Below are 19,063 nucleotides of genomic sequence, written 5' to 3'. Positions count from 1 at the left end.
TGGCATAGGCCTGCTTTCCATCCCCAGAGTCAAAACTAAACATGGAGGAGCAGCATCCAGTTTTTATGCACCTTAAATCTGGAACAAACGCCCAGAAAACTACAGGTCGCCTTGAACCAATTATTAATTTCCTGCACTGCCACTTTTATGACTCGATGCTGCCTATTTCTTAACTTAATGTGTTCTTTTGCACTTTGTCTTGAAGCGTCCGATGTTTCATTTAAAGATTCTCTTTTTTTACGTGCGGCAGATTCGCCACCACAGTGGCGGTGTTCAGGGCCCTCCGGCACAGATGACGGGGGCTTGATAACACCAGTTTTTTGTAGAGATGAGGCTAGGTGGAATTAGCCAGGAGCAGATGGAACATGTCGTGACAGGGCTCCTATCCTGAGTGTGGACTGGGTTTTTAAACCTGATGCTCGTTAGCCCAACCAATGAGCATCAGATGTGGTTGCTTAAGCCACTCCATACCCCCAACACCAAACTGAGGCCAGGAAGAATTCCTGGCTAGAGCCTACTCCCTTCCCCCACACCAAGGAGAGAAAAAAAATTGACGGTGACGCCTCTGAACCAACTTACACTTGTGCCACGGCTCCTCTCTCAAACCACGTGACTCCTCTGAACCAACAGACTCTTGTACCTGACCTGAAACTACACTGAAACTCTGTGACTAAACCTGAAACTACACTCTCAAATAACACTGTGAAACTACGTGACTACACCTGAAACCACACTGTGAAACTACGTGACTACACCTGAAACCACACTGTGAAACTACGTGACTAAACCTGAAACTACACTCGGAAACAACGTGACTACACCTGAAACCACACCGTTTCAGAGTGTAGTCACGTGGTTTCAGACTCTGTTATTTCACTCTGAAACTAAACCTGACTAAACCTGAAACCACTCTGAAATGACAGACTCTGAAACTACGTTACTAAACTTTAAACTACAGACTCTGAAACAAAGTTACTAAACCTGAAATAAATAAAACACCGTACTCTGAAAAAGGGGTTTCCATACAAAAAAATTAACAGGTTCAGACTTGTGACCAAAATCGCTGACAGTGCTCCTGCTGGGGTGGGTGAGTGTGTGTGTGGGGGAGGGGGGATTCAGTGCACAGGGGCCCCTGGGGCTACTTATCCAGCCTTGGTTAGGGTGTGTGTGTGTGTGTGTATATATATATATATATATATATATATATATATATATATATATATATATATATATATATATATATATATATATCATATTTGAGATCTTCCTTGGGGGAACTATCTCATTGTCACGAACCTGTTAATACAAACAACGTAGTTGAAGTTGGTTCATCAATTCCAAATTATATGTGTTGTGAAAATTCCCCTGTCAAGTGGCTTTGCACTGTTCACGGCCGGGGTTTAAATGCATCCCCTCTGTCGAGTTGAAACATTAATGTTGTTGCAAGAATAATCAGGCTGCCATCTCTGTGAAACGCCTCCATTAAGACTTACATTGCTAAATCTTTAAAATCCGTCGTACCGTCTCCACCTGAAGCTCGTTTGGACTCTGAGGTCACACGGGAGGAGCAAAGTCCAAACCTTCACGGAGGATGTACGCTCAGATATCACTTCATATCGCTCACCTTCACGAGGAGCCTCTGGGGGGAAAAAAAACAAACAATGAGGAGATAGCATCCAGATATTTTTAAACCCAGACGGTGCAGTACTTCCTCTTGTTGGACCTCTGAGATGCAGCCACTCCGTCTTCTCCCAAAGACCAAGGAAAGCGGACATCGCCTGGAGTGCAGTGTGGAATAGAAAAAAAAACAAAAAACAAAAAAAAAAAACCGCGAGGGATACAACCCAGGCCTCCTCGTCGCCATTCTCCTCGTCCTCCGAGCTGCCCTCCGTGGACGTACCTGAATCGAGCGGTTCGACGGGTGATCGATGGGCCATGTTGGAGAATTCCCACCGCGTGTTCGGTGAGGTTAACCTGCCCGCTCCAGGAAGACAGACAAGACAATAGACGCGAGGGGTTGTGTCCCACTCTGAGACGAGCCGCCTGATTGGCTGTTGCCTTCGGTAACAGCCGAGAACACGTTTTAACAAGGAAACACACTTTCGGTTCCAGGAAAGCGTACACTGAGTGTTCACACAAATGGTGCTTTTACGAGCTCTAAAAACAGAGATAGCGACGAAAAGAGTTGTGACCCGATGTGTACAGGAACGTAAGATCTCCTGATAAAGGGCGGGCGTCACCGAAGGAAAAAAAACAAAACATGCATCAGCATTCAGACATCGCTTGGTAGTAGAATTTACAGTAAATCATCCATTTAACATTGATCATCATTTTTCTCTCTGTCAGTGTTGGGATGCTGGAAGAGAGAGGGGGGGAGAGAGAGAGAGAGAGAGAGAGAGAGAGATTTGGGGGTGCTGTACTGAGTGCTAAATCACATTGAAGAGTAAATCCATAGCATAGAAAGTCGAACAGTTACGAGAACGAGGGTTTTCTGTTTGATTCTCTGCAGGTGACACAAAAGTAGGCGGTTGGTTTATTTTGGTATGAGGACTTGCAGGAGTTACATGATCACCTGCACAGACTCTATAACAGTGCTTCCTCACCTGGTCTGGACTCAGGGTCCCAACCCAAACATAACTCATCTCACCTTCCATTCTGGCTTATTTCGCCCACCGGGTCGTGCAGAAAGCTCGGGCCATCTTTGATGCGGCGCGTGGTGACAATCTGATGAGAAAGGTTTGCCTTGATCTCGTTGGACATGGATAACAACTGTTTTGACGGTGGCATGGTCGCCACACACCGCACACGTGGGTGCTTGCGGTCAGACTTGGACTCCTGCCAAATTTATTTGCTACAATACTGTATTATTGTACGATCATATAATCAAACAGTTGTGTACACCTTTTAACGCACGTACTCTGCATACAATCATCACAATAGACCCCAACAACAGACTGTTCCAGCTGCTGCAGTCGGGCAAGCACCGCCGCAGTCACACAGTGACATCAAAGAGGCTGAGAAGGAATTTCGTCCCGCAAGCGAAAAGGTCTGTCAACGCTGACTCACCAGGGGCCCCCCCCACTGAGTCACTCACACAGGCCCCACTGCCGTATGTTGCATACTGTACTGCATGCTGTATTACTGTTCTGGGTTACTGCATACTGCGCTGTTCTGTTTGGTGTTCCTGTGTCGTACTGTACATCTCCACACACTACCTCACTTCATTCAAATGCCACTTTACTGCAAATATCCGTATATACACCTGTCTATTTTGTATTCCTACCTTGTCTATTACCTTTTCTACTCATTTTATTGTATTTACAGTTCGAAAATGGTGCTTCAAAATAAAAGCCAAGCATCAAAAGTTTGGACTTTTTTTGAAGAGGTGGACGGTATACGCCTGATGGACCCGTGACCCAGATTTGGATCAGGACCCATCAGTTGAGAACCACTGCCCTATAACAGGAAAGTCTCTTTTCTACCCAAGATATTCCTAAATTGGCAACAAGGGGCGTGGGGCGTGGTAGCTCAGGAGGTAGAGCTGGTCATCTCGTAATCTAAAGGTTGCTGGTTTGATCCCAGGCTCCTCCTGCTAGCATGCTGTAGTGTCCTGGAGCAAGACACTTAACCCCTAATTGCTCCTGATGGCTGCGTCCGTCGGTGTTTGAATAATTGTAAGTCGCTTTGGATAAAAGCGTCTGCTAGATGTAATGTAATGTGGCTGTAGCACCGAGTCCAGATTGAGTCTGCAATTTCATCCTGGATTGTAATTAATTTTTATTTGGAATGAATATCAAATGTCATATTTTGTTTTCATCTTTTCATTTTTTTAGGTGAGTGCTGAGGTCCCGGTGCTGAGGGCCTCTGCCTGAGAGACTAACAAGCAGACACCACCATCCCCGCTCTAATCCAACCCTTTCCACTCGTACACACACACACACACACACACACACACACACACACACACACACACGTTTGAGTCACGCTCACGAGTGACTCACTTGGAAATGCTTGTGCAGAGCTAGAGGAGCAGGACGGGGAGCTACACCCAGTCTTGTTTACTTTGGGACGTGCTGGGGGGGATGCAACTGCAACAAAGGCACTGTGTGCAACGTTTGAGGCTCTGTGGGTGAGTGACGGGTGCTGCAGAGGGCCTGGAAGGAGCCGGCTATGGGAGAGGGAAGGTGGCAGGAGGTGGTCCCCAGAGCACTGAGAAAGGCAGTGCTCAAAACCTCTCATGGTACCAGTGGGGCACGCATTTTGGAGTCTCCAAAACCCTTCACCACCTTCGTCAGGGGTTCTACTGGGAACAGTTCAAAAGGGACCTTTGTTATTGCTGTGCAGTGCCTGCGAGGAAGCTGGCACTGCACCAGGACAGGGTGGCCCAGTACGGAGGGGACTCTGGTCCCCTTCGGGCCCTGGCACCCTCCCAGAGAAACAGTGACAGCAAGCTTAGCAACTCGCTTAGGCCGAGGGGAGTTGGCCTCAGACTACCAGGGGGTAAGAGCCTCTTTCCCCCTGCGCCAAATTCTCCAGATTCGCAGTCTGCGTCCCCCATGCACACTCCCTTTCTCCAGCTGTGGTCCCTACTAGTCAGCGGGGCGGCCCCGTTCACCAGACTGAGTCGCCTTTGCCAATACCAGGATCACGACCCCAGAGACTAAGAAGGGCCCCGGTTCATCTCAGAGGCTTTGTTTGATCCCTAATGAGGAAGCAGTGTAGCAACCCTGTTCGAAATGTTCAAACTGTGTTATTGATGTGTTCTTTGTTACCGTGTTGCGGGCTTAGATGCTCAAGTGAAGAATGGGGGGCGACTGGCTGGCCGGACGCGGTGGCAGCTGGCCGGACGGCGGCTGGCAGGACCTCGGCTGTGGCTGGCAGGACTTCGGGGGAGGCGGCCCCGGGACTGGAACCGGCTCGACCTCGGATGAGGCGGCCAGTGGCTCCGGGACTGGAACCATAGACTCTGGAGTAGGGGGAGGCGGAGACGGGGGGGTGGGGGGGGCGTAATTTCCACCGGTTGAAGGCCATCATATGAGAGAGACCCGGATTCGTCTCCCAAGAGGCCGCGAGTATCGGCGGGAAAGCAGGCTCCTCCCCTGCCAACACCTCCTCCGACACGCCGAAGAGGGGACACGGAGACTGGGGAGCGCCGGGCCGTGGAGACTGGGGAGCGCCGGACCGCGGGGAGTGTGGGCGGCCTCGGGTCCCGGGGGGACTTCTGGGGGTCCCGAGAAAAAAAAAAAAAAACGCGGCGGTGCGACCCCCAGAAAGGGGACTGTTTGGGATCCTCCGGGGCAGGAACGGGGCAGGCGAGTACCGGGCTCGCTGGCTCAGGCCCGGGGGCTCGGCCAAGGCTCGGCTCCAGGGCCGCAACCCCACATCTGGCCGCTGGGACTGGGTGCAGTGCACGTCCAGGCCGGGAGGCACGTTGGCCTAAGAGCACGTCCCGGTTCCGGACGGCGTGGTGGAACCCCTCTGCGTCGGCTGGGTCCATGTTCATCGCCAGACCGTACTGTTACGACCGCAGCTGGGAGGGACCCAAACGCACGACACAGAGAGACGGGAGGCAGACGAAGGATGATTATTAGACAACAGGGCGGCGGTGGCCGGAGGGGGTTCCAGTTTGTAGGCACCGCTAACTGACGGTCCGGCAATGAGTGACAAGGCAGCTGCAGAATAAATACTGTGTTGCTGACGAAAGTAATTGATCCCAGGTGTGTGGAATTTGCAAAAGGGAGGAGCAGCGGATGTGGCAAGAGCGGCCTCTAGTGGCGCTGGGAGGCCGTGGGCCTGACACTATCTATCTATCTATCTATCTATCTGTCTGTCTGTCTGTCTGTCTGTCTGTCTATCTATCTATCTATCTGTCTGTCTGTCTGTCTGTCTGTCTATCTATCTATCTATCTATCTATCTATCTATCTATCTGTCTGTCTGTCTGTCTGTCTGTCTGTGGTGTTATTTACTTACACTGGGATTAAAGATTGAGTGAATTGTAAGAGCATTGTTCTGTGCAGCACATATTGTTGGCAAATCATTTCTATTCCGGACAAATGTTAAATACAAGCCCTAAAAGTGATTAATTTCACACACACACGCACGCACACACACACACACACACACACACACACACACACACACACACACACACACACACACACACACACACACATTTAGTAATGGCGCAGAGTGGACTGCGGTCAAACCAGCCTCAACTTGGAAAGACACTCATATTTGATATTGAGGGCTTTCATTTTGAAATTCAACATCAGAAATTTCTGATATTGTCTGAGTGACATTGTAACATGATCTGCTGTCATTCTGAAGTGGAAATGGTTTGTGGAAACAGGTAGTTCCCTTTTAATTTACCGCGCTCCGGCGGGTTATCTCCCAAATGGGAGCCTCTCTGTGTGGAGTTTGCATGTTCTCCCCGTGCTCACATGGGGCTTCCTCCACCTCACGTCAGTAAGGACCCCCCCAAAAAAAAACATGCACACATCATCTTCTGACCAGCGATGGACACTCCTCACCTGGTCCCCGGGCGCGTCCACGTACGCTGCCCACTGCTCCTGGCCGTGGCCCCCGGGGGAAGGACAAGCCCAGGATGGGTTAAATGCAGAGGAACCATTTCACCGGCCACCATCCAAAGCATGCGCATGTGTGTGTGTGTGTGTGTGCGCAAGCATGTGCTGCAGTGTGGTGTGCTGTGTGACGAATAAAGACTGTTTCTTCTTTCTTCTCATTCTAATGTGAATCAGGCGATACAATGTACAGGCGGGTAGTTCATATTTTTCTGCTATTGTTCGTCATTATTTACAATTCAAAAAGAAGTCATTTTGCCTCATTAGGTGATGTTTGTGTTTGCATGTATCAATGTGTTCCTTGATTCATTCATCCCTGCCTGAATGAATGTGCAGCCTCCTTTGAGGGAACCTCTTTGGAAATCACGCTCCTACCGTAGTGTCTAGTGTACACACGCGCCGCAAAAAAAAAAAAACCCCAAAAAACCCCCAAAAAACCCCCAAAAAACCTAAAACACGACGGCGCGGAGGGCGTCGGAGCCTGACCGCGCTCAGCGTGGTCGGCGTGGCACGCTGCACTTACACGCCGACCACCACCAGGTGGCGCAGCACACAACAGAACGGACTGCTGAGGATCCAGGGGGTTCCCCAGCTGGGGTCCGCGGCCCACCCAGGGTCCGTGAAGGGTTTGTTGTTTTTTTGGGGGGGGGCGGGTTTTATTTATTTATTGAAGAAAAAAAAAGAGAATTTGCATATTTTTTTTTTGTGTATGTTTTCAATATGTATTTTATACTAGATGAATAATAATAATGACTAATGAGGATACGTTTTTTTTGTGATGAGCTTTGTCAGCAAGGTTGAAGTTTAATTTTTAACCACAATCAGTTTTTTATAAACATATAACACATGAGATTATATTATATATTATATATTATATATTATACACATTTTTGTATTATTTGTTTATATGTCATACTATATATACACTCACCCTCACTGATGGCAATTCGTTTTTTGTTGTTGGGAGTTTTCATCAGCAAAGTCACATTTTAAACCTCACAACAGTTTATTTTAAACACACAAGGAGTGCAGCCCCGATCTATACTACTGCAAACCTCTTTAACAGCACCATGCATTTAACAAATATTCACAGTTAAATTGGTTTTATCAGTGACATACAGTTTTTTTCTTAATTATCACAATTAAGATAATGCTACAAACCAGTTCAATGATTTGGTGAAAGAAACCAGTGAAAAGAAGTATATGTTTAAAATAAGATGTAAATGTTGAAAATAACTCTAACGTTTTAACCTTTCCATCCATCAGTACAGGATCGATAGAGAAGCCCTTAGGTGTGTGTGTGTGTGTGTGTGTGTGTGTGTGTGTGTGTGTGTGTGTGTGTGTGTGTGTGTGTGTGTGTGTGTGTGTGTGTGTGTGTGTGTGTGTGTGTGTGTGTGTGTGTGTGTGTGTGTGAAAAGAAGCAAAAATAGATTTTGGTGTAAATGTGCTCCAAATGCATCCAGAGTCTAAAGGGAGGGATCAGATCATCGGGACAGAGCGCCAGGATGACACAGGGTGATACCCGGTAAAATGAGATCAACTGAACTGGCAGGACCGATGGAAAAATAGAGGAGTGGACAGGACTCAACTGGGAGAGGAGAGAAAATAAAAAATAAATAATGATAAAGGGAGAACACTGTTATACTTATAGCGTGACATTAATAGAATATACTCAGTATTTACTTATAGTATGTAGGCCTATAGTTTATACCTATAATAGTATCCCATGACAGTAACTATAAAAATGTTATTAATGAATTTATTATAATTATGTAACTTGGACCAGCGGTAACAAAGTTTGTTTCTTTAAAGAAGGGGCAAGCTGTTGGAAACAGTGATGTCACCTACTGTACCCTAGAGGGTTAATATGAGCCCTAATTGTACAGACTCATTATCTATTACACACACACACACACGCACACACGCACGAACACACACACACGCGCGCGCGCACGCACACGCACACAACAAGAAATTTGAAAAAACAATAACATTTCAGGAGCAATAGCAAAAATAACAGGTTCGAACCAAATATATTCTCTTCATAGTAGGCATACGCCTGCACAAACACACACACACACACACACACACACACACACACAAACACACACACACATACAGACACACACACGCACACGCTCACACACATACACAAACACACACACACACGCACACACACAGTCCAGTCGCACAAAAGGTGTCCTCTTACTCTGGAGATGAAGAGCATCTCATCCTTTTCAGGTGGATGGGGCCATTTTGCCATCCAGGCTTATCAGCTCGGGGATCTCTGGTAACAAAGGAGTCTGTTGCCGCGTGGATGAAGACGGCGGAGAGGAACGGGGACAAGCAACATCCATCCACAGAGGAAATAAAAATGTGTCCGCTGGATAAAGTTCAGAAGCAAACATCATTCAATTCCCCCGCAAAGCTGAAAGCACAGTTTGCCCGAATTCCATGCGCTGCATTGATTAGGATGACCTTCATAAACGACAACATTTAGGCATCAAAATGCAAAGACAACCATGGGGCAAAACATGTCTCGGGAAGTAATTGGACTGAAACTTTCATGATGCACAACTTGATTTGGGCTTAATTGTAAATGACTGGGGATCGTGTATCGATGACATGTGCCCGCCCTGGTGACTTCACTCACTATAACAATCTCCAATTTCACCGTGATTGCACTGTCCTCATCAACCCCAAGGTTATTTACCTTTTCGTGCTTTTTTTTTTCTCCCCTACACATTGTTTATGTTGCGTGTTTTATACCACCCCTCCACCTAAAAAAAACATTGTCTTTTGGCTTCTGTTCTGTGTCTTTTTTCATCAGCTTGATATATTTCTTTGGGGTTAAGATGTTTTCTAGGAGGCAACTTCGGGTTTTATTTTTCTCTCCCGCTCGGTAGATGATCTCATTAGTCCTTCTCTTTTATTTGTAGAGGGTATGATGATAATAATAATAATAAGCAGTAATAAAAAAAATAAATAAATTATTATTTATACATGCAAAAGGACCGATGGCCAGAGGAGGAGGAAGAAGGACCCCTACACCCAGAGGAGTTGGGAGAAGGTCCCTACACCCAGAGGAGTAGGGAGAAGGTCCCTACACCCAGAGGAGTTGGGAGAAGGTCCCTACACCCAGAGGAGTCGGGAGAAGGACCCCTACACCCAGAGGAGTCGGGAGAAGGACCCCTACACCCAGAGGAGTCGAGAGAAGGACCCCTACACCCAGAGGACTCGGGAGAAGGACCCCTACACCCAGAGGAGGAGGAAGAAGGACCCCTACACCCAGAGGAGTAGGACGCCCATAGCTGTATATGAGCGTCCCTGGGGCTGTTTGTGTGTGGATGTGACACCTCCACACACTGAGGAGGCATCTTGACTCCAGAGGCTCTACCTACGACGGATGACGCTTTAATTGTTGTGCATCAAGGCATATCAACAGATTTCCTGTCTCTTGATGTCCATGAAATGAGAGGGGGGGCAAGGGGGCGGGGAGGGCTAGGGTTGTGGAAAAAACGGAGGAGATTCGGAGGTCATAAATCCCGCAAAAGAAGGAGGAAGAAAAAAGGAAGAGAATCCGTATCGGCGCAACCTCTGGGGAACGCGGATGCGAGTTCATTACTTTCTCTGTTTTGTTCTCCCCGCATTTGACTCCTAAAATATACTGTTTGTTTACTCTGTTCCCTCTCCCAGAGAGAGCTCCAGAGTGTGTTGTTCTGCAGGCGCGGCGCGGGGCTGCCTTCTACTCTATATATCCCCTTCATCCCACTTCTAAAGTGAGATTTTAGTCGCAGCTCCCACTCCTTTGTTTCCTCCATTATTCTCTCTTTCTCAATGTGTAGATGTGTTATGTGTCACGCCACACATGCACACGCCCGCACACGCACACGCACGCGCACGCACGCACACGCACACACACACACACACACATACACACACACTGCCCTCCCCCCTTCTCTATCTCACTGTTGTTGATTCCATATTTCTTAGCCCTTGGGGAAAACTGTATTTACAGAGGCCAGAGCGGGACGAGGCCCTGGGAGAAGGCGTGGGCGTGCGGGTGGGAGGGACACGGCTGAAGGCCACAGTCTGGTCCACTTTGGGGGCCCCGGACCCCTCCCTCCCATGAGTGAGTCAGTGGATGACTGCGGAGGCTGGGGGTCAAAAAATCCCCCTGCCCTCCGCCTCCAGTCCCAAAAGATGTGGGAACGGGGAAAACTTTATCCTATATATAACCTCCAGGTGTCTGTGCGGTTTTGTGTGTGTGTGTGTGTGTGTGTGTGTGTGTGTGTGTGTGTGTGTGTGTGTGTGTGTGTGTGTGTGTGTGTGTGTGTGTGTGTGTGTGTGTGTGTGTGTGTGTGTGTGTGTGTGTGTGTGTGAACTGAGTCATCCACAGCGGGTTGTTGGTAGACTGGTTATCTCACACTGGTAAATGAGGGTGCCCCTTGCCTTGGGGCTGAGGGGCGGGGGTTTGGGGGGAGGGTCAGAAATCCAGTAAATTCAGTGCGGTGAGATGTCCAGCGAGACTTTTCCCCTCTAAATTCTGACTAAAGTGGGGTATGCGTGGGTGCGTGGTGTGTGTGTGTGTGTGTGTGTGTGTGTGTGTGTGTGTGTGTGCGCGCGCATATGCGTGCATGCGTAATATACTGTTTGTATATATGTTTGTCAGGGTCATGTGTTAAAGTTTGTGGGAAACAAAGAGCCAAGCATCAGAGAGGAGGGAAACCGCAGTCAAAGTAAACAAAGGAAGAAGAAACACTCAGACCGAGACTGCGAGGGTATTTGCATTCAATTTTAGAAGTTCAATTGGACCGTCACGAGTATTTTCCTCTTGTTTTTGTTCGCCGAGAAATGGGACTCACGGAAAAAGCCTTTGGAGCTCGGCGTACAAAAAGCCAAAGCTGTCGATTTCTCAAAACTGTATAAAGTGTATTTTTCAATGGAGGATTTTATTTTATTTTTTTTACTTTCAGTCATAAAATACCCAAGCAATTGTTTATATGGATTCCCATCACTATATTCAAATATAGCCCTACATTTTACTCTTAATCTCAATACGGTGGGATTTTCGGGTGTGCCTTACACGTCGCAGCTTGAACCCCTCGGTGACAGCGCTGAGTTATGAGGCCATTTAACGTACGGCTGATGTTTGATTGCAGTTCCCTGCCGCGCGTATGAATTATTATTCCTCCGACGCGGCTGGCGAAAACAAAGGGCATTTCTGAGTGTTTTTTTTTGTTTTTTTTGTTTTTTTTCAATTTGTTCTTCGACATCCTGCGAAATGAGACCCCAACGTACAAAGGACAAGAAAGCTGCTACAACACGAAGCCGCGAAAGGAGTGATGTTATTTTCCCACCGGCCGGACGAGGACGGAATTAAAATTGTCCGTCCGAGCAACGCGGGAAAACACCTTTTTACCCCTCGTAGCGATTCGAGGGATGAGGTTTGGCTTTCTGGTTTGCGTGGCTGGTGAAATATTAGTTCAACTAAACACATTTCCAAAAAAGAGGGGTTGACTTTGTTTTGATGGGAGACTCTGGACTCTGACGTGACAGAATAGACATGTTTTACAAAGATTCCAGGCAAAATGAATGGATGAGTTAATAATAATTTGTAGATAAGAAAATTGACAAAACACATTTTTTACTTTATTTCAATGTGCCCCGCCTGCTATAAACCATGAGAGTATCAGGAAGGTCGCCCCCGCGTCCTGTGTACCGAGATAATCCTCCGACACGCCGCACGTGTGAACACAGCTCAGCTGCGCGCTCAAAACCTTCCCAAATCAGCAGATACGTAGAAGAGACGACCAAGAGGGATTCCCTCGAGATGGAAAAGCAATTTCGGCGGACTCTTTTCCGAAAATATTTCCTGACGATTCTCGGAAAAAACATTTTCGGGGTTTTCTCCTCCCGGAGGAAGTCGGGATTCTGATTCATCTCGGGGCCAAGACACACAACACGCCAGGAGAACAATCCACATGAAAGCAACAGGCACACACCAGCGAACACGTCCACTGACACTCCGGCAAAAGCAGTTTGTGTGTGAATACGATTATGTGTATCTCCCACACGTACAACACACACACACACACACACACGCGCACGCGCACGCACGCACACTCACACACACACACTCAGAAGTCTCAGGCAGCAGAGCAGTGAGATAAGAGGAAGTATGTGGGTGTAAAATAGCTGCGGCTTTCTGGATTCACACAATCTACACAGACTGCAGGTCCTGCTTTTTATTAGAGTCCGAGCTGATGGGAATACACGGACGCTGATGACACCCACGCATGCATCCTGCTATCTGGACCAATACTGCACAGATAAACTGCTCACGCTCTCACACACACACACGCACGCACACGCACACACATACACACACACACACACACACACACACACACACACACACACACACACACACACACACCACGCATGCATATAGTTCATAGATATGGTAGCACACTGTATGAGCTGTATGAGTGGACAATATTTCAACCACACACACACACACACACACACACACACACAAACACACACACACATACACACACACACACACAAACACACACACACATACACACACACACACACAAACACATACACACAAACACACACGCATTCATGCATATAGTTCATAGATATGGCCGCACACTGTATGAGTGGACAATATTTCAACCACACACACACACAAACACACACACATGCACCCACATACACACAAACACATACAAACACATACACACACACATACACACACATACACACAAACACATACACACACACACACACATACACACACACATACACACACGCATGCATGCATATAGTTCATAGATATGGTAGCACACTGTATGAGTGGACAGTATTTCAACCACACACACACACACAAACAAACACACACACACGCACACACACATACACACACACATACACACACACACACACACACACACACACACACACAGACACACACACCCACACACATACGCGCAAAGTTCAGAGATATGGCCGCACACTGTATGAGTGGAGAGCTTTTCAACCACACCAGCATGTATTGTACATCCTCTACAACCAATCTTTCACCTGCTCAAGCGAGAGGTGACGGCATAGAAATGTCCTCAATGCGTAGCTGACACGGCTTTCATTTGATCCTCCCATACGGACATTTTTTTTTTATCTCCAACATAGGAGGGGTTAAGCTGCCCCCGGGTCACTGACACTGAGGTTGTGACTTCTGCTCTGGTGCAAACAAAGAGAACCCCGGAGCCATCAGTGGATCCATTAACAAACCCGGCCCCGACAAGGCCGTCTTTGTTTCATAATTAATGCAGGCATGATAACTGTGACATTGAACATGGGCGGGGGCTGGGGGGTCCATACATCACCGTAATATGAACGATGCCATTCATCTTCACGCGGGGCTAATGGATCCAATAGAGCTGAATTATTAAGCACAACACAAGAGCTTCTTGTGCCAGATTAATGGAAGCATGCGGCGCTGCACATTTATTACAGTAATGCAGCCGCTGTGTTTTCTGACTTTTTGCTTTGATTGCGGCCGTGGAGGGAGGCTGCAACTCCATGTACTCACTGGAGCGGGAACAGTGCGGCCATCTTTGATCACGGATTCAGTAGGTTAGTAGGCCCTGGCTCAGCCTTAAATTATAGCTCTGGCTTATTATCCTCGTACAACTCAAGTCCTTTTCTACATATATATATATATATATCTATATATATATATATATATTAAAAGAACAATTTGAAAATGAATACAAACAAACAAACAAATAAATAAATAAACAAACAAACAAACAAACAAACAAACAAATAAATAAATAGATAGATAGTTAAATAAATTATATATATATACTGTATATATATATATATATATATACATATATATATATCTCTGTCATAGTCTGTATTAAGATGCGACAATTCTCGAAATGCCACTTTTCATCAATATGGTATTATGCATCATTAGAACAGATAAAACATGGCTACTTGTCCGTTACGGCTGCCTAGGGATAATAGTTGGTTTCTAATTGGTGTGATAGGTTTGCTGAAAGCTCTGTCTAGATGGAAGGAGAAAACGGGAGCCTGTGGGAGTAAGAAACAAAGATTTTATTCAATCGAGCTCATCCAGCAAACAGCACTTTGCGGTGGGTTTCAGGGGGAAGGAGTGGACAGGAAGTGGTGTGTTGATATTGACTAGAGAGGGAGAGAGATGTGACCAAAACGGAAAAAAGGAAAGAAAGACTTTTGTCAACACGTCAGGAAGAAATAGTCATATCATATTTTACGAGTATTAAAATATGTTCCGTTCCGTTCCGCGTTGTGTTTGTGGAGTTCGGCCTGTTTATGCTGCAGGTGTAGACGTCGTTTGAACTGCGATCAGAAAAGTGCCTCTGCTCAAACCACCAGCGCCTTCTCTCCGGTAAATAATACAAAGGGCAGCGAGACAAGCTGGGACACCGATGTCATTTTTATTTTATCTTTCTGGACCCACTTATAGATCCGCTGTCCTCGGCTATTGATTGTGTTTTTTGTTTATCTCATTAAATCACTGTGTCCTGCTATCACATTTCCTTTAATAGGGGGAGATTACAGGCAGACATATGATGCTGCATGCATAAATTACACTGCATGATGATCCCCTTTCACCAAATTTCACGTCATAATGCCCCGGTAATTGGATTTGGTGCATTGTGCATTAGGCCTCGTTTCAAATCGAGACGGTGACAAAGAGTAACCAAGAGGCAGAGGGGGAAGCCCGGAAAAACCCTCTTCCATCTCTCCGTTTGAGTGCCTGGTAGCACACTGTATGTTCTATTCTGCCACAATCTGTGGGAAAATTCAACGAAGGGAAAAATGTGCTATAATCCCTTCGTATCCCGTAAGGGCGTATGACCTTAAAAAAACGACCTACAGCCCTCGCGAGGGAAAATAATGTGTCGTTAATTCATTAAAATTGATGACAGACTTGTTTCGGTAATCCACGTGCATTCTTTTTTTTTTTTTTTTTCTCTCACTTGGGGAGCTATTTATTAAGGCATTTTGGCATAATATAGTGAACGGATTATGGTGGTAGATACTGTTTAAAGTTTTTTGTTCTTCAAGGTTGCAGCCACATGGTACTCCAGGGTGGTGCTGCGCAAATGTAAATCCAGCTTTTCCTCTAATGGGAGCAATTACAGCCCACATTGTCAGAACTGTTCACTTTTTATGTCTGTGTCTTTAATCAGGGTCATTATCTTCTCCAGTCAGATCCGGTGGTGTCACCGTGGTAGATTTAGCGGGCCTTTAAGTTGTGACGACTGTTCGGCCCTAAAAAGCTTCTTCTTTTTTTTTCTTTCTTTTTTTTGAACGGATGGTTTAGAAAAGGTTTGCCTCATAACAGATTGAGTGGAACCCTCCACCTCAACCAAACGAATCGTCATGATTCATATTCAATGTCAGGCAATTAGTACATTTTTTCAATTTTATTTTTATTTCTTCGCATGAGATTGCTTCAAGGATGAGAGAATAACGGGAAAAGATTTTCTCATTCCCATCCTTATCTGACTGCGCCTCCGACCCGGCGAGGGTGAAGTGCTATTCTCCTCCGCCCCATCCCTGCTCCGGCACCAGCAGGTTGTCCACCCTGAGGAGCCCAGTGGGGGGCACCTGCTGTCCCGCTCCCATCTGCAGAGACTGGGAGGACGAATGCAGCCGGAACGAGGGAAGAATCGGAACACTTGAAAGAAAAATATACGTTTTTTTTGTTTATTAAACCACAAGGTGACCCACTCACACGCACACGCCCCCCACCCATCCACCCATCCATCCACCCATCCATCCATTGATCCATCCACCCATCCATCCATCACCTGGAGGAGCAGCAGACACACAGAGAGACACATCCCAAAGACACAAAGTGATGCTGCGTCTCCTAGGCGACGGCAGGACCAAGTGTCCCGCCACGGGCACGCTTCTGTCGGCGTGTCTGATCTCGGCGTGTCAGGCTCTGCGGAGCTGCGCGGAGCTCCAGTGCGGGGACGGCCAGCGGTGCTGCCTGCCCGCCGCCGCCGCCACCGGCAACGGCAGCGCCGGCGCCACGGTGCGCTGCTGCAAGCTCCCCATCCACGTCTTCTTCGACAACGTGGGCTGGGTGACGAGGAAGCTGTCGGGGATCCTCATCCTGCTGCTGCTCTTCGCCATGGGCTACTTCATCCAGCGGATCATCTGCCCGCGGCCGCGCCGGAGCCCGAACCACCGCGACCGCCCGGAGGACGAGCCGTCGCTCTTCCGCGGCCACGCGTCCACGTCCGCGTCCCGGGACTCCCTGCTGGAGTGCAGCGGCATCGGGGACTTCGCTTCCCCGAGTTTGCCCTCGTACGACGAGGTGAAGTACCTGCCCACGTACGAGGAGAGCATGCAGGAGATGCACCGGGACCGCTCGGACGACAACCTGCTGGGGGACGACCGGAGGAACGGAGCCGGAGTCGGCAACGGCGCCGGCACCGCCGCCGGGACCGGGACCGGTACCGGCAACGGCACCGGGACGGCGGGGAGGCTGGCGGGGAGCAGAGCCGCCGAGCAGGGCTCAGGACACGGACTCAGGGTGTCACGGAACTCTGTGTGATGGACGATGGGAAAACAGCCATTCTCACACAATGTGACACTGTTGATCCCAGAAACCTCAGTGCTGCAGACTATTTAATTCAAGTGCAATTATGATTATAATGATAAATGGTTAGAATACAGAGGAACGTGCGTGTTTCTTTCAGATTAGGGGGCAGATTGGCATTTTGTATGCAAATGAGCGCTTGGGTTTGAATGAAAGGCATAATAAAGTAGGAGAATTCCGCTCAAAATGGGAGCTTTGTGTCTCCGACAGCTGATTTAATCGCATTATGTTTTATTATGTTTTACCGCGAGCGCATTAATCTAAGCGGCACTGTGACACAGCCTCCCTCCCTCCCAAGCCTCCTGTTCTCAGTCTGCCTGTTGGAGCTCAAATCTACTCTTTTTCTTCTTCTTCTCTTTGAATTTCGCACTCAATCCACATCGAGATTACACCGGGTTTAAGCAGCCCTCGCTGAGACATTGTAGTCGTGTGAATTTGTAAAATATCTGACGGGAGCTGCGACAGTCCCCGTCCCTGTCTGCCGGAGAGTTCTCGGCTTCAATCTCAAATCAGAGGCTTTAAACCCAGAATCAGCTTCACAAATTCAGTCTTGTAAAGTCCTTGGGTAATTTTGCCCAATTAAAGTTCGGTCAGTCAACCCTCCAGCTTTTAAGCAGTAGTCCCTTCTTGAATATGATGTGGGGTGAGGAGGGGTTGGTGTTGTAATTTTTTTATGGCATGCCATCTACTTTATTATTGGTTTTTATTTTATATTATTGTTATTTATATACAGCAGTAGATACATTTAGATAGAGAAAGGGGCAATATAATGCATTATTATTATTATTATTATCATTATTATTGTTCCTACTGGTTCCTCCTACTGTCCTGGCAGAGCACAGTTATGCTGTCTGGTGGCGTGAATGCTTTGCAGTAACCTTCATACCCTCAAACCTTCTATCTTTACAAAATCTCGCCTTATCGGCAAACACGTTCATCGACACCCTTACCGACGCCGATTTCGACCAAAAAAACAAAAAAAAAACAACAATCTCTAACGTTCGTCCCGTCTCTGTCGCAGTGTGCCTCCGCTTTGGGAAAAGAAATGAGCGAAAGTAACTTTTATCGAATCAATCTTTTTCTCTTGTCGGAAGCCAAGTTTTGTTGTTTTATTTTTTTTTGGGGGGGGGGGGGAGGGGTTCTAAGCAGAGGAAAGGGAAGGACAGGTCAGAGTAGAATCTCTGGCACTTGAGGAGGTACCGTTGCACTTTCAAGGACGGAGGAAATAAACATATGGGACAACCTGTGAAAAAGCCCAATCAAGCGTCGAGGGGGGGGGGTCAGGGCGCCGCAGAGTCAGTCGACGCTTTGGAGGAGAAGGGTGTGAGCCCGTCAGTCCTCCGCGCCTCTTAGGCCTGCGTTCGTCGAGGCGGCGTCGACCTTAACCTCGCCGCGTTTAACGATGATTTAAAGCGGAAACGGCGGTAATGCCGGGGAGCCCTGGGGGGGGGAGCGTGCCGTCGAGGGGAAAGAAAGATGCATAATGGATTTATTTTTTTTAACACATCACTTAAACCGCCACTTTACACCGCAGCGCCTGAGAAATCCTGCCGGGTGTTCCCCCCCCCCTCCCCGTCACCTTTGACGGCATGTTTGGACCACGGGGGGGTGGGGGGGCGCGGCTGCCGAGAGGGGAAAGTTGCGTTTCGACGGGAAAGACGGCGAGACGCCGACCGGCTCTATAGATAGTTTTCCCGGCGGCATCGATCACCCACGGCGCAGGGCGAACGACACCACCAGAGGAGAAAGAGGCAATCGGATGGAAATAGTACAGCCCATAGCGAACGGCGGCAGCGGCAC

At 47.7% G+C, this 19,063-nt stretch overlaps 1 protein-coding gene across 1 annotated transcript; it reads left to right on the top strand.

The window, feature by feature from the left end:
• Positions 1 to 16,513: 16,513 nt before the first annotated feature.
• Positions 16,514 to 17,218, top strand: c15h3orf80 (chromosome 15 C3orf80 homolog; the record flags this gene model as incomplete). The annotated part of the gene is made up of 1 exon (XM_080006657.1): positions 16,514 to 17,218. The coding sequence occupies one exon, from the start codon at positions 16,514 to 16,516 to the stop codon at positions 17,216 to 17,218; it is 705 nt and encodes a 234-aa protein (XP_079862783.1).
• Positions 17,219 to 19,063: the final 1,845 nt, after the last annotated feature.

The sequence above is a fragment of the Zeus faber genome, assembly GCF_960531495.2.
Source record: "Zeus faber genome assembly, chromosome: 9".
NCBI lineage: Eukaryota > Metazoa > Chordata > Actinopteri > Zeiformes > Zeidae > Zeus > Zeus faber.
Note: the sequence above shows the minus strand (reverse complement) of the source record. Positions and strands in the feature narration are given on the sequence as shown.